The sequence below is a fragment of the Diabrotica virgifera genome, chromosome 9, assembly GCF_917563875.1.
Source record: "Diabrotica virgifera virgifera chromosome 9, PGI_DIABVI_V3a".
In the NCBI taxonomy this organism is placed as follows: Eukaryota; Metazoa; Arthropoda; class Insecta; order Coleoptera; family Chrysomelidae; genus Diabrotica; species Diabrotica virgifera.
Window position 1 is genome coordinate 113,820,753 of NC_065451.1, and position 17,633 is coordinate 113,838,385.

Sequence of the window (17,633 nt, forward strand, 5' to 3'; positions counted from 1 at the left end):
TTTTAAAGAATGGGATTTGTGTTTTTTCTTAAAAAATTTGCACAAACATTATACCTTCACAGCACCCTCTACGATTTTTCAAAAATGTAGTGCAAACGATTACTAGGGGGAACCTACTAATCCAGCGAGTTAAAATACCGAAAAAGCAATTTCAAACGAATATAATTTGCTGTATCTCCGGATCAACTCAGTGGATTTTGATCTTTCTTTTTTTAATTGGTATGTAATTTTTACGTACATTACAAATATGCAATTTGTTTATAAATTTATTGATTAATAAACAGTCTAATTTGTTTAAACAATTCTTGAAAAACTATTTTTTTACAAAAATCTATTTTTTAATCATAGTATCATTAATGATCACAAACAAAGTTAAAGTACACTTTAATAAATAAATGATTTTTATTAGATAATTATTTATTGAAGATAATATATTTATTAAAGTACACCTTAACTTTTTCTATGATTAATAGGGATAGTATGATTAAAATCATGGATTTTTAGGAAAAAATTATTTTTTCAAAAATTGTTTAAACAAATTAGACTGTTTATTAATTAATAAATAATGTCTAGACAAATTGCATATTTGTAATGTACAGAAATATTACATACAAATTAAAAAAAGAACGAGCAAAATATATTCAGTAGATACCGAGATATAGAAAATGATAGTAGTTTTAAGTTGCTTTTTTTAGTTTTTGAACTCGTGCATTGTCGGCTCCCAGCTCCCCGTTCACTTACCACGACTAGTCACCAATTAAACTCATTTTTAAAAATTAGTGTAAAATACCAGATTTTCTAATATGTAAAATAACTTTCTACAGACAATATTTTTAAAGTTAATCTAAATGTTTTTAAACTACAAAATTTCACAAATTTGGCATTAGGATTTTTGACTATATTAGATAATCTTTTTATCGTTTTTTAGTATATTTTGGAAGTATCAGTTTTCTACTTTCATTTGGCATACTCAGAATTGCCCTATCTTTATTATTTTCTGTCTTATGTTATTGCAAAACAAAGGTCTCTGGGATAAACAATTAGAATAACTCTTAAGCTAATTATTGGATCGGTCTCAAATTTTGAAGGTTTGTTAAGTACCGCAATACCCAACTTTGGGTGAAACACTAAAGCTCTAAGGTAGTTTTAATAAAAGGTATTAACAAATAACGATTTTCACTTATTTTGCAGTTTGCGCAGCAACAAATTAACTTTTCAACTTTTAAAAATCGGCATTTTGAAGGTATTTTAATGTTCTAAAAAATTAAAGTTTGTAATTTTATGTCAACTATTTAGCTTTTGAATGGGGTGGAAAAAATCGAAAAAATCGCGATTTTTGCACTAAATTGTTAATAATTAAAAAACGGACGCGAACTCTAGGCAGGAAACAGGTAGGTTTTCATCCTATAGGTATACAATAACTAAAAAAGTAGTCAGCTACCTGGATCTTTGAGTGTCCCGAACATGGTCTATTTCTAGCTTATTACCCTGGTCTATAAAGCTTTTATGACCTAGAAATCAGTTCTATGTAACAAGAATCTGTCGATGAATATTCGCAAGAAGGTCCTGAAATGTTATGTGAGGTCTATATAATTGTATGGTTATTAGACATGGACGTTAAAAACCACAATGCTAAACAAATTCAAAGCATTCGAATTGTGGTGCTATCGACGAATCCTAAAGATATCGTGGGTTTATTACACGTCCAATGAAGATGTTCTTCAAATGATGAATTCATAAACATCATAAATAGGAGAAAAACAGAATACTTCGGGAATATAATTAGAGGACCTAAATACCATCTATGTACTTCGCCTGATAATACAAGGAAAAGTGGGGGGAAAGAGATGGGTTGGTCGAAAGAAACTTTCATGGTTGCGTAATATTAGACAATGGTGTGGAACCACAGTAGAAAAATTTCGCGCAGCAGCCGATCGAGAAAGGTTTCAAGAACTCGTAAAGATGATGACGGCCAACGTCTGAATACGGACACGGTACCTAAAGAAGAAGAGTTGCGTGTATTTTATCCCAATACATTCACTATTTGCGGAGTAATTGCCATGTCTTTGGACTCTTCTGATTAATTTCTCATAGAGAATTACCTTACCTAGATACCTTACTTAGATACCTGTTTCGTTCCACAATGGTATGGCACGGCGTTTTTTATATCCTTCCTACATTCTTTTTGCCTGTGAATTAGAGCTCCATTCCCGGGAAGTTCCCGGGACCAGTTTCCCGGGAAATCAGTAAAAAAATAGAAATTCCGATTCCTGGGAATTCTTACAGATTTCCCGAGATTTTTTTTCATATTATATTTTAAATTATCAGCAGATATATTTATTACTAACTCACAAGGAATAAATGAATATGATGCAATTATTATCGCTGTCTGCTTAATAATCATTTTAAATTATTCCACTTAAAATATTTCTTTTTTGATTACCCATATTATTTTAAACCTTCCAATTCTGGCGTTAAATCAGAATGTATGATATATCCTAGTGGTCAGCATAAAAATTATCTTTTACGGGACGCAACGGATTTGGTTCATTTTGAATTATCCAGATAACATAAATATTTACTTTGAGTTAAAATTATGATTATGAAGAATTTAGTCTACTAAACAGGAACTACCAAGGAAATACGTTAAATATATATTATTGATGTAACTGGTGACGACTAATCACTACTAATCAGTCAGTAATAAAATAATTAATCGTCGACTAGGAGAGCCCTTTGCATGTCAAATCCAACGGAATCAAAAAAAAAAAAACAAGGTAAAAGGGCAGTTTTGTTTATTGTGCATTGGAAAAAACAAGTCAATTAGTGTGAAAGGTTCATCAACTTCGGGTTTAATCAAACATCTCCGAGGAGTTCATAAGAAAATGGAAGAGTTTCCGTTAGTGAGTACATCATCCTCTTTACAAGATAATGAACCTCCAACAAAAATAAAAGTGCAACCGTCCATGCTAAGTTTTTTGAAAATATCTTTAAAGGGGGAAATTATGGCAGAATTATTGGCGGTGGATGGATTTTCAGCACATGCAGTATCCAAAAGTAAATTTATCCGACAAGCAATGAGTCATCGCGGCCACAGTTTGCCAAAAGATGCCACAAATATTATGAACCTAATGCACGCATATTTTGATGAGGCAAAAGAAAAAACAGTTATTGAAATTAACAAGATTAAAGAAAGTAAATTCAGTATTACCCTCGATGAATGGAGCAGCCTCAAAAACCGACGATTTATGAATGCAAACATACACACATCTGACAGCACTTTTTACAATTTGGGTTTAAAAAGAATAATTGGCAGTTGCCCTTCATAACAAATGTAGGAGCTTCTAATCTCAAAATTAAATGAGTTTAAGCTGAGCCTCTCAGATATCGTGGGTGTGACAACTGATGGAGCGAATGTCATGGTAAAGTTTGGAGGAGAGTTGTCCAAGCTTCATCAACAGTGTTTCAATAACGCTATTCATCTTGGGGTTTTAGACGTTTTATTTAAAAAAAAAATGATGGTGGTCATCATAATGACAGTGACAGTGACTCCCCCGACGAAAATGAAGATGAAACCGAAGCAAGTTTTAATCATTCAAAAGTTAAAACAGTGAGAGTGAGACCTGATATATGTGATGCATTGAAAAGATTGCGTAAAATTGTTAAAACATTTAAAAACTTGCCAGTACGCAACACAATTCTTCAAAATTACATCAAATCCGACAAAGGGAAGGAGCTATCTCTTCTATTAGATTGCAAAACTCGATGGAACAGCACAGATGCTATGATTGAGCGAGTCTTAACCGTGAATGCTTCAATTTCAGCTGCGTTAGATGAATTGAATTTAGGAAATCTTCGAATCGATGACATAGTTGACGTTCTTAAAGATTTGCATAGATCATTGTATCCCATTTCAATTGCTATAAACGCGCTTAGTCGGCGAGATGCTACTCTTTTAACAGCTGAAGATGTATTTAATTTTTTACTTAAAGCATTGAGCGAAGAACCTGGAGCTTTGGCAAAATTATTTTACGAGGCGTTACAACACCGTATTAACCAGCGCCGACAAACTGATTTGATTACGTTGATGCGATATCTGCAAAACAAGGACTTGACTGAAAAGAGACATTTGCCACTATCTAATAAAAGAACAATAAATCGATTAGCTATTGATTTGATAAAATTTTTGTTTTCTCAGGATCAAGTTGAATCGACTGAAACTACAGATCATCAAAGTGATATGGATTCATCAGTTTCATCGGATACCAATACTGATGATTTGAAAAAAAAGTTATTGTCTGCAATTGAGTCTGCCACAGCTGTGTGTCCTCAAAATAATTCAAATGTTGATAAAAATTATCTTCAAAAGGTCATTAAACACGAGCTTGCGCTGTACGAGAACTCAAATGAGCTGACCGGGCATTTAAAAAAATTGCTCACTGCATTAAAAAGTATAAGACCTAGGTACATCAACAGAAAGCGAACGAGCATTTTCAATGTCAGCAAACACAAAAAAGAGCCAGCCTGAAGGATGAAACGCTTAACAATTTGTGTTTCCTAAAAACATATTTTAATAATAAAAACAAAGAAAATTCAGATTAACACATAGTTTTCCAATTTTTAAAATTTTCTTTAATAAATTTTTTTTAATACTTAATCAAATTTATACGTATTTATACTGATTGCATTGAAAAAATAATACAGAATTAAAAAAACAGTTTTTTATTTTTAAATTTCCCGATTCCCGGGAATTCGCGGGAAATCCAAATTACCGACTCCCGATTCCCGGGAAATCAAAAGGGGCCGGGAAAATGAAGCTCTACTGTGAATATAGTTCTCTAGCCTTCCCTAGCTTTTATCCCTCGCACATGTCTCTCACCTCTATTTATTTGGTAATTTATTTCTACTATATATGTGCCTCCCTCTAGATGCTCCATTGAGTTTTTGTGTTTTAATTCATCTTATCAATCTTCTCATTTCAAAGTTTTATTTCTTTGTATTAAGAGAAGAGCGAAAAGTTTGATAGATTACATAGTTTATACGATAAACCTAGAAGATAAAATACATAACGTCTTAACTCAAAAGGAACCGGAACTAGCTACAGAGCACAGGATGGTTACTGCAAAACTCGAGGATGAAAAAATAAAGGAGGTGGAAAGAAAAGATTACCAAAGAGTAAAAGTAAATAAGCTCAAATTAGAACAGGTGCGCGAACATTACAAAAAAGAAACAAATAGAAGATTAAGACAACTAGAAAACCAAAAAGAGGCATGGACACTGGAAGAAAGATGGAACGCCTTCAAAGTAGTCATAAAGTCTACAGCAACAGAAATATGTGGAATCAGAAAACATAACAAACTCCATAAAAGAACGAGATGGTGGAACAATGAAGTTAAAACAGCAGTGAAGAAAAAGAAAATAGCATGGAAAAAATACATTGAGACCGAACTGGAAGAAGATAAAGAAGAATACAAAAGGCTGAGACGATTAGCGAAAAACACCATAAAACAAGTAAAAACAAAAACGTGGGAAGAGTTTGGAGAAGAATTACAACAAAACTATGTAACAAATAATAGAAGCTTCTGGACAACAATCAGACATATGAAGAAAGGAAAACATAAAGAAATAACAGCCGTAAGGGATACAACAAACCAAATCCAAACAACTCCAGAACAAATAGCTAAAGTATGGAAAGAATACTATGAAAACAAATTTAGAAATGCAATAATAGATGATAGAAATGAAACATATCAAGATAACGAGAACAAAGAATTAGAGCAAATAAATAGAGAAGAAGTAATATTGGAAGTATCAAACGTAAAAATAGGTAAAGCTGGAGGGGATGATGACATAGACCCGGAAATGGTCAAGTACATGGGAGAAGAAGGGATAAACTGGTTGTTGAAAATATACAAAGAGGCATGGGAAAAGCAGCAAATCCCAAAAGACTGGCAAAGTAACCTTATAGTGCCAATATACAAAAAGGGAGAACACGTCAACTGCGAAAATTATAGAGCAATATGTTTATCATCGGTATGTTTTAAAATATACACGAAAATAGTAGAAAAGAGGCTAAGACAAGAGGTAGAAAAAGAACTGGGAGAAGAACAAGGAGCGTTTAGACCAGAAAGACAGACAAACGATAACATTTACATCATTAGAAATATAATAGAAAGAAGTATTGACTCGGGGGGAAAGCTCATTCTAGCATTCATAGATCTAAGGGCAGCATTCGACTCTATAGAAAGACAAATTATATGGAAATGCTTGCACAACATGAAAGTACCAAGTACACTGATAAAAATAATTGAAAATATATACGGAGTAGTAAAAGGACGTGTACAGATAGCAGGAGAAAGATCTGAAGAATTCAATTGGGAAAGAGGTATCAAGCAAGGAGACAGTCTTAGTCCGCTACTATTCATAATAGTCATGAATGAATTGACTAGAAATACTGGAGAAAGAACGAACCAAATACAGACAACAATAGGATACCAAAGATTACAGCCAATAAAAATAGAAGCCCTATTGTATGCGGATGACATAGTCCTTATAGCAGATTCCGTGACAAAAATGCAAAAACTCATAAATATATGGACAGAACAAATAGAGAAATTAAAAATGGAAATAAACATCGAGAAAAGTAAAATAATGGTCATCGGCGAAAAGGAAGAAAATGAAGTAATTATAAAATGCAAAAATACTCAACTGGAAATAGTTACAGCATATGATTATCTTGGAAGTATTATTACCAATGATGGGAAAATAGACCTCGAAATAACAAACAGAACTAAAAAATCAAATAAACTGTACTACGCACTAGCGCCAATTATGAGGAAAAAAGAATTGTCCCACGAAACAAAAATTAAAATATATAATACGATTGTGATACCGACGATACTGTATACAAGCGAAAATTGGACTTTACAGAAAAAGCATAATAGTAGGATAAATGCAATTGAGATGAGACATTTACGTGCTATAGCCGGAAAGACCAAATGGGATAGAATAAGAAATGAGACAATAAGAGGGATAACTAAGCAGGAACCAATAATGAATAAAATAATAAAGAGGCAATTAAACTGGTATGGACATCTGATGAGAATGAAACCTAGTAGACTAGCAAGGAAAATTCACGAAACAAGGAATATTACAAAAAAGAAAAAAGGCAGGCCGAAGAAAAAATGGATACAGCAAATAGCAGAAGCAGAAAAAATCAAACAGAAAACGCTAGAAGAAATGAAACTAATAGCACAGGACCGAAAAGAATGGAAGAGATGGGTGAATATGTAGCTAAATTAAACCCAAATCCGACACCTGAAAGGGTATAAGGAAGGGGAGAAAGAAAGAAAGAGTATTAAGCATAATATCTCAATGTATGTGGCGGCTTTAGAAATTTTCAGTTTTTTTTATTTCTGAAAAATGTTGGACCTTTTCACTATACTCCAATATTCTACTTTAAATTCACAACACCTCCACGTAATATAACGATGCTTTCTAATATCTCGTAAATAATGCCAATATGACATAAAAAGGTATTTAACGCCGTCTTGTTCAATCCACATACCGTGGGTATCCATATCATCCAAAGAAGTTGGTAACCGTGGATCTATAGTGTTAGCTTTTGAGGGTGATGGCAACGTCATTCTCAATGAAATATAAACCGATGACGCCACCAGCTCAAAATCTACACCAAACAGTGACTTTTCGGGATGCATTGGACTCTTGCATCTCATCTCATCTGGATTAGTATCTTCCAAATTCGAGAAATCTATTTGTTGACTTCTTCCATCTTGTATGTAGGTTTTAAAGCCTGTTTCTTCTTTGGTATTAGCCTCCTAAATTGTTTAAATTATCGCAACATTTTTTTCTTGGTGTGCCAATACTTCTTCGTCCATTTGGTGACTTATCTCATGCTATTCGTACTCTCCTTTCCTCTGCCATTCTAGTAATGTGTTCGCTTCTTTCCTTATGCAACAGAGTTTTCCCTGATATTCGCCGAAGTATTTTCATCTCTGTTGTGTTTAGTAGTCGTCTCGTTTTAGATGTGTCAGGTCTTGTCTCCGCCGTGTATGTCAATATAGGTCTAATTGCTGCTTTAAAGATTCTTGCTTTTGTGTCTTTCTTTCCAGTCTGTAACCATGACCTTTACGTACTGCTTGTGTTATTTCGTCCATTATATTAAAGACCAGTAGGCTTAACGAGTCACGTATTTGTTGACGTACACATTAATCAAAAAATGGGGCTCATCTTTGAAGATGATTATTTGATGAAAACAATAATCAGTTCCCGACTAAATATGTATAGTTTAAGTTCAGCTTTTGGGTCAGTTCCATTTTGCATAGATGCAGGCCTAACTCAGTACAAAATTCGACAAGTTGTTGTTCTGTAGAAGTACGAGGTCATGTAAACCACTGCCTTAGATTCTTGTATACACTCTCACAGACAGCAACCATGCCTTCGGTAGATCTTGCGATTGTCGACAGAAGGGTGTTGGTGAATTGTTTACTGAACTTGTGGACTCAAATTTATCTACAACAGTGCCAATAGTTTTCTCGGTAGAACGATTATGGCGACAGTAAAATAGGACAAACATGCGGAACGTTGCCTGAGCAGAACGGCCATTATGATAAAATAATTATGTTCTTTCATCAATTTCCTTCTTCTTCTTCTTTTTTTTCTTCAGCTTTAAGTAATCCAACTTTGGACATAAGCCTCCCCCAATTCAATCCAGTGTTTTCTATTTTGCGCCCCTTGCTTCCAGTTGTGTCCTCCATCATCATCATCAATGGTGCTCCAGTCCTATGAAAGAGCCTCGACCTTCCCAAGTCTGTAACGCCAGTCAGTTCTATCCATTGTCCACCATTGCCAGTTTTCTGCGCCTATTTTTCTCCCATCCTCATCAACACCATCCTTATATATCTCGCAGTTGTACCTCCTACCCCAAATACCATTTTCACAGATGCCACCGAATACTCCTCTCAGGATCCTTCGCTCAAATATAAGCAGAAGGTTTTCATCTGCCTTGGAGATGGTCCATGTCTCCGATCCATATGTCAACACTGTTATTTTTGTTTTTGGCTTAAGTTTCTGCTTCTCATTTGTCTACTCAGTCCAAAATAGCATTTGTTCGTTAGGACTATCCTTCGCTTGATTTCTTCCGTCATGACGTTCTCCTTGGTGATCAGAGAGCCTAATTATGTGAATTTGTCTACCACTTCAAAGGTAGAGTTATCAATAGTGAATTGGTGACCGATGTTTCTGGTTCTATTGTTTAGTAATTATGCCAACATCTTGTGTCCTCCAATTTTCTTAATATCATCAGCCCATCTCATTTGTGGCCTTCCTCTGCTTCTCCTTCCTAGCGTTGTATTTCATGATTCCATCTTTTATCCTTCAGTCGGGCATTGTGTCCTGCGAAGCTTCATTTTAATTTGGCAGCATGTTCTCCTGCGTCTTTTACTTTGGTTTTGCTTCTAATCCATTTGTTTTTTTTTTGTCTTTAAGTCTCACCCCGAGCATTGATCTTTCCATCGCTCTTTGTGCCTTTACTATTTTATCCATATTGGCCTTAGTGAGTGTCGACGTCTGTGGACCATACAAGTATAGGGAAGATACACTGATCGCAAACTCTGGGTTTGAAATATTGTTCTATTTTACTGTTTTTCAAGATCCAACTCAGTTTTCCAAATCCTGCCCACGCTAACCTTATTCTTCTGGTAATTTCGGCACTTTAATTTTCTTTGTTAACTTTCATTATTTGTCCCAGGCAGATGTATTCGCTTACTGTTTCAAAATTTATGTCGTTCAACGTTATTTTTCTAATGTTCGGTGTATTCGTCATTACATATTTTTGTTTTGAATCCAAGTTTATCTTAAGATCCATTTCCTTGAGGATATTTAAATCAGACATTTTAAATAAGGTGGATACTTTTACTTTTTCTATTCTGGTTTTTATTTTTAGTTTATTCTACCCATGTATATTTCACTAAATGTAGTGCTTAGATACATTATGTATCGGCTCCTTTGATTCATTCATTACTAATAATTATATCAATAAATCAATAATAAACATTAAACTATGTAATTCCTACAGTTGAAGCTAAAATACAGTTTTACCATTTCCCAATTATCCAATCTATCATCTGTATAATTCTTACATGTTTAAAGTTTCTTCTTTTGATTGGTCAAACAACCTGATATAATTGAAGCTATCAAACAAGCATCTTGTTATTACCTCACGTTTTTCTGTGATTCGTGGACAGCTATTTTCACGGTAAGTAGTGTGAGTTAAATTCAAAATTACAGTATTGATTTATAATAATTATAGAGACTTAGGAATGAAGTAAGTGAAGCAAACAGCGATGTGTTATTGGATTATTGGATAATGCTTTCCAACGGTGCATGAACATTTTATTGTATTTTTATAAATGGATGATATCATAACACAGTTCGATAATACTTTTATATTATCTATTATACAGTGAGCACGTAAAGGTTGGAATAAATTCATTTTCTCGAGAATGAACAATTTTGGAAAAAAATCCCGAAAGAGGTCGATTTTTATTTTTAAATTACGACTTTTTGGCATATATATCCTACTAGTGACGTCACCCATTTGGGCGTGATGACGTCATCGATGATTTTTTTAAATGAGAATAGGGGTCGTGTCATAGCTCATTTGAAAGGTAATTCAATTCTCTATTCAGTAATATAAACAATAACATAATTATTTATACAGGTTGTCCAAAAAAAATTTTTTAATTAAATTTATTGACATAAAAAGAAGAATCTGTGTAATTTATTTAATTCAAAATACATTTTACTACCATCAGAAAACAGGAAAAAAATGTTTATTTGACAAATAAATATTGTTTTTTGCAAATTCAATATTAAAGCAGCCACCCACCTGCCTCTTGACAATTTGAGCATTTTATTTTAACGAAAAGCAATGATTTTTTTTTTCAAATAAACATTTTTTCTGTTTTCTGAGAGCAGTAAAATGTATTCTGAATGAAATAAATTGCACATATTCTTCTTTTTATGTCAATAAATTTAATTCAAAAAACATTTTTTTCGACACCCTGTATAAATAATTATATTAACGTTTATATTACTGAATAAAGAGTTGAATTACCTTTCAAATGAGCTATCACACGACCCCTATTCTCATTTAAAAAAAATAATCAATGACGTCATTACACCCAAATGGGTGACGTCACTAGTATGATATATATGCCAAAAAGTCGTAATTTAAAAATAAAAATTGACCTCTTTCGGGATTTTTTTCCAAAATCGTCCATTCTCGAGAAAATGAATTTATTCCAACCTTTACGTGCTCACTGTATACTGAAAATTATATACGTGAGATTGTATATACCGGGTGAGGCAGATAAACCGCCAATTAGAAATATTTCGAGAACTAAAGGTAACTGACTAATTACGGGGTTTTGAACAGTGATCTATTTAATGAAAATATTTCCATCTATTTTCTACTTTCGGTTGTACAGGAAGCTGCTTATAACTTCGTTTTTTTTTTAAGGGGACCGCCTGTATATTCTTACATTTTTGGAATCTCCTTGATGTTTTCTTTCTTAAAATATGAGGTTTGGTAATGTTATACGGGTTAGTTTAAAACATTAAAAAAATTACGTTCATTTATTAATTTCACAGCAATATTGATTTTCGCAGTAGAATTGTAGTGATTTGACATCAAAAACTCTATTTATGTTCAAATGATTTTTAATATAATCTATTATACAGTGCGTCCATAAAGTAAGGCATAAATTCATTATTTCGTAAACCGGCGACTTTAAGAAAAAATCCCGAAACAGGTCGATTTTATTTTTAAATTTCGATTTTATGGCATAATATTTCATACTAGTGACGTCATCCATCTGGCCGTGATGACGAAATTGATGATTTTTTTTAAATGGGAATAGGGGTCATGTGATAGCTTATTTGAAAGGGTATAGATAGCTCTATTCAATAATATAAACGTTAACATAATTATTTTCACAGGGTGTTCAATTAATATTGACACAAAAGGATGATTGTATGCAATTTATTTAATTTTAAATACATTTTACTGCTGTCAGAAAACAAAAAAAAAATATTTGAAAAATAAACATTGATTTTCGCTTAAACGAAATGTTCAAACTCCCAAGATGCAGGTGGGTGGCAGATTTAACGTTTAGTTTAAGCGAACAATTTATTTGTCAAATAAACATTTTTTTATTGGTAATTCTTTATACCTAACTGCTTTAATTTGTGAGCTATTCGTGCTTCTTTAAGCCAAACATTATTAGGCTGGCCGTGAAAATATTCAATCAAAGTAATTTTTTAAAACAAATGCATATATTAATCTGGACTGATCCTTAATTAATTAATATTGGTTGAAATAACAAAATACCTAGGTAGTTAAGATTGTTGGTGTGTTCAATAGTAATAAAAACATGCAATATTCTATCTAGTTGGCTATGACTTTGACAAATAAACGTTGACTTTGCTTAAACATTGTACTATTTTTGTAGTCCCAGTTGCTTTGTTGCCATTACTAGTATAAATTTTTCTAATCAGAAACTGATTAATATGGTTTTTGAGCTAGGAGAGTACATATATCAAAAATGTGCTACTAATTAGTAATAAAAATTTATTATAGCAATTCCCTGATAGACGGCAACTAAGAAGACAAAGTTTTCAAATGGTTTCAAAGGACTTACATTTAGATTACGAGAAATTTGTTCGAACATAAACTATTGCAACTGATGAAATTGAATTAAATGTAAAGTTTCACTGAGAAAGTAAGTTAGGTTTGTATTTATATATTTTGGAATTTATAAAAATAAATTTATTGCAATACTTACGTCGGTATTGAAAAATAATAAAGCAATAATTTGGCTATTTCGTATTTGTTCAGTCCAGCTCTCGAAATGCATTCAGCGTAGCAGAGAATAATTGGTCTCCCATCTACATCTGCTGTACCTGAAACAATTAAAAAGGTGTAATGTTTTTTACAAAACAAACAATAAAATCAATAATAATAAAGCATTATTGTTAGTTTTTGTTAAACATGATTACTGATGTATTAATTTTCTTTTCTTTATTATATTGTTACATTTATATTTGTTAAAATCTGATATCTAGGTAATCTTCATACACCGTGGAAGGCACATATGGAATAAAATTATGTCTGTCCTTGTTTCAAAAAATTATAATAAACGATGAGACCCGTCGATTTTAAAATAAAAATGTGCATTTTTTAAACATAAATTTAAATGTACAGGTTGCATTTAAATAAACAGGATGATTCATAGAAATCTAGCAAAGTCCATAAGCTTTATTTTTAATGAAGCATCCTGTATATTTCTATATTTTTAAAAGCTGCTTAATAACCTGATTTCAACGAACTAATCGTGTAGGGTGTATTATGAATAATACAGGGAGAAATTTTGAAATTATAAAGTATGGAAACCACTTATGGAATAAAATTGTTTGTGTCCTTATTTTAGAAAATTATAAAAAATACTGGGACACGTCAACTTTTAAATTCAAATGGGCACTTTACAAACATTAACTTAAATATACAGGGTGATTCAAGCGAGTACAGCATAGTCCATGAGCTTTAGTTTTAATGGATCACCCTGTATATTTTTATGTTCTTAGAAGCTACTTTACAACCTCATCTCTGAAATGTGTATTATGTATGGTCCAGTATGAATATTACAAGGTGAAATTTTGAAATTATTTATAAATTTCGTCAAGACATTAAAGACAAAACCCAATATGTTTATACTTAGTTCAGAAAATGTATATCTTTATTTAGCTAATTTAATAATACCATTATTTAAAGTATGACAAATTATTAATTACAAAATTTTCTGTAGGTATTTAATATCTTCATGCAATTATACATAATTTTAAAATTTAACCTTGTATTATTCATAATAGGCCGTACGTAATACACTTATTTGATATGAGGTTTCTTAGCAGATTCTAAAAAGATAAAAATATACAGGGTGTTTCATTAAAATTAAAGATCATGGACTATGCTAGACTTGAGCGAATCACCCTGTATATTTAAATTTATGTTTAAACAGTGCATATTTGAATTCAAAAGTTGACGTATTCTAGCGTTTTCTATAATTTTCTAAAATAAGGACACAAACAATTTTATTCCATAAGTTGTTTCCATACAGTATAATTTCAAAATTTCACCCTGTAACATTCATAATACACCATACATGATATGGTTCGTTGAAATCAGGTTGTTAAGCAGCTTTCAAAAATATAAAAATATATAGGGTGTTCCATTAAAAATAAAGCTTATGGACTATGCTAGGCTTACGTGAATCACCCTGTACATTCAAATTAAGGTTTAAAAAGCGTACATTTATGTATAAAAACGGACGGGTCTCAGAAGTGCCTTCTACCCTATATAATATGGAAAAGTAATATGAATATCAAATAAAAACTCAATTTAATCTAAACACTTATGAATTTGTGTTCGCTCACATATTTATATACAGTCCGTCCAATATACTTAAGTCAGACATCTAAGTTGACATTGTTGCCCAATTACAAAAAATTCTTGAATTCATTTTAAATCAAATATATCACATAATTTTTGCGGAAGTGGATTATACAACAAAACAAATTAATATTCAATGTAAATAAATAAAAACTTAAGAAATAGAAAACAAGAATTAAGTTATAATCTTACGTTATGGTAAAGAATAAAAACAAATATGAAGTGTCATCACCGCAACTGTCGAATAAATGTTACCAATTTATGTCAAAATATCACCTTCGTTCGATAGCAGTTACAGTGTGTTCCGAACAAACTTCATAAAAACGCCTTACAATCCATTTATACAAATTAAATAAAACATATTATGGTGTATTTCTTTAAGTTAACATTAATAGAAATCTTCAAATATTATTTCTACGCGTATATAATAAAATATGTCTAGTGGCTGGCATTCCAGTTTACTCGGCAAAATGATTCTAAAAAAGAACACACCTACCGCCTAAATATTTCGTGTTGGTATCATGTGACATCACGGGCTATGACGCGGATGACGTGCAACGGTAAGTCTATTTTAGACGAAGTATATCCGAATTTTAGATATCCGCCCCTTTTAACTTGTCATTCACAGATGTTGCTAGTAGCATCTTTGGTAATTATTTTAATAATAACCCCGATAAGATGACAAAGATGCTACCACAGGGGTGTTCTGATGAGATTTATTTAAAATCGAAATACGTATAAGCACGTAGTGGAGGCCCTGTGCTGTAATCCAATATGAAATCATCTTTATTTTCAGTTTATTTTTATATTCACTTTTGTGGATATAAAGGAACTAGTTTCCTAAAGGTTATTGTCACGGTGAATGACAAGACGTGAGTGCAATTTTAGATTCCCTTGTTAACTAAGTCATCACTTTGTTTTGCTTTATATTTACATCTTAAAAGGCATTAATTCGAGGACAATAATCCGAATTTTAGTTTTCCGCCTCTTTTAACTTTTAACCGCCATTTACTTCATTCACTTTCATGCGCCATTTTGAATAAATTGTCAAACTAGTAGCAAATATATTTCTAGATGTAGATTAGTACGACTTCTTAATTACACATTTACCTCTACTTAAAACTTAGACGGTGGATTTACGCTACGTGCGGATGTTCAATTCCTTTTTCGCGAAATCTCAGCCAGCACGTTTTCGATTTTCGCCTTGCTAACGAGAAGATTAACCCATTTCCGTAAGCAATTAAGAGCAGAAGACTAACGAAACTTTCAGTCGGTTCACCTAAAACATTAGACCAGGAAAAACGAGTTCAAGTTCAGAATTGAGACGACGAAACATAGTAGGAATTAAAGAACGACCCTATTTGCTATTTATTATCGACAGCATGCAGATTGAAAGTGTGGAAAACTGTATGTGTCTTGAAAGTGTCATAACAGAAAACGACAAAACGATATTCGTAATAGGATTAAGAGTCTGGATTACGGAAGATCTAAATCCGAAATCATAAATTGGATCATGAACAGAGCAATCAAGACAAGCCTTTTTGAAGATGAGGAAATTTCTGAGTAACCAAAGACTTAATCTACAAATCCGATATCGGATGGTAAAACGTTTTATCCACTCTATTATTCTTTACGGTGTCGAAGCCTGGACAGTTAATGTTGACTTAATGACAAAGCTGGAAGCTCTTGAGATGTGGCTTTTTAGTAGACTTTCGACAAGACCATGGACCGATTATGTGACGAACGAAATGGTGTTGCACATAATGGGAAGAGATAGAGAATTTTTGACCACCATTAAAAGGTGAAAGACAGCATCTTTGTAGCACATATTTAGAAATGATAAGTACGATTTGTGGCAGCTGATTATGAAGGATAAAATCGAAGAAAAAAGGGATCCTGCGTAGACGACAAATATCCTGGCTGAAAAACATTCGCGACTGGACCGGCTTCAACAAACAGACGCTTTTAAAAAAGCAGATAAGAGAGACGAATTTGCAATGACTTTGAGTCGGTCGGACTCAACTGCTCTTAATGCAATAAAATGGCATTTAACAATAGGGAACTTGCATAAATTTTTAAATATTAAAATAATATTAAAAAATATAAGGTAACATGATCATAAAACGCATGCATGCATGCAAAAAAAAACAAATATTGTTAACCCATAGGCTTATTACGAGACATTGAAAAAGCTATAAAATTCAAATTTCTTCAGAGGCGCGTAAACGGGTCTGACGTCACGACCCACGTCTACCTGCTAGATTTCTATGAGTCGACAACAAAGCCGTTAGGATATTTCGAAATTATTTACAAATTCATTCACATTTACTTAAAACTCTCATGTAGAAGTTGATTGTAAATAAAAGTTCAAAAAAAGGTTGTTTTGGGGATTGTATTAATTCCATTTTAATCATATTATTTAATTAGAAATTCCAAGGTATTTGTGTTCTTGTATAGTTTCATAATGAGTATATTTAGTTTCAAACTGAAATTGACCATTTTGAGTGCTACTTTATAAAGTAGTGTTTTTAAATGTATAATATGACTGACTAGGGTTTTTCAAAAAGTTAATCTGACAATCTACAGTAGTTGATGTCTTCATGGTGGCAAATTTTATAAAAAGCAGTGAAAGTTATTCTATTGGAGAAATGCGAGGAGGCAAATAAGTAGGTACCTATTATAAGTATTATTAATAAACACGTTTAAATTGTTTATAACAATAGTTTTTAGTTGGAGACCGGTCCTGCATCGATAACTATAATGTTGTATTCAACGTGTGCTCCGAATATTTTTAATATTAACAAAGTTTAAAATAAGTTATAAATTGTGAATCTCAGTGATATATTGAAATAAACTGTAAGTGTACAAATGTACAAACTCTTTATAGAATCTCCAGTTAAATTAGCAATAAAGTCAGCACATTGCAATTAATTGTTATTGTTGTCAATAAACAAATCCAGTTTTACCAGCAAAATAACCGCTTTTAGTAAAGACCGATACACCTGTTTTAGCAGGTGTACAGGGTCGGACTTACTTTTCACTTAACGTTTATCGAAATGGATTCAAACATGGAATCACACAACAGTTCTACAATACAAGATCA

The 17,633-nt window shown here is 32.4% G+C and overlaps 1 protein-coding gene across 2 annotated transcripts in view; it reads right to left on the minus strand.

Annotated features, from left to right (window-relative positions):
• LOC114328735 (puratrophin-1) overlaps positions 1-17,633 on the minus strand; it is a 988,347-nt gene that overhangs the window by 208,148 nt on the left and 762,566 nt on the right. For both annotated transcript variants that reach the window (XM_050661949.1, XM_050661948.1), the window contains exon 5: positions 12,867-12,984. In XM_050661949.1, the coding sequence (XP_050517906.1) occupies positions 12,867-12,984 (118 nt within the window). The remainder of the gene's footprint in view (positions 1-12,866; positions 12,985-17,633) is intronic.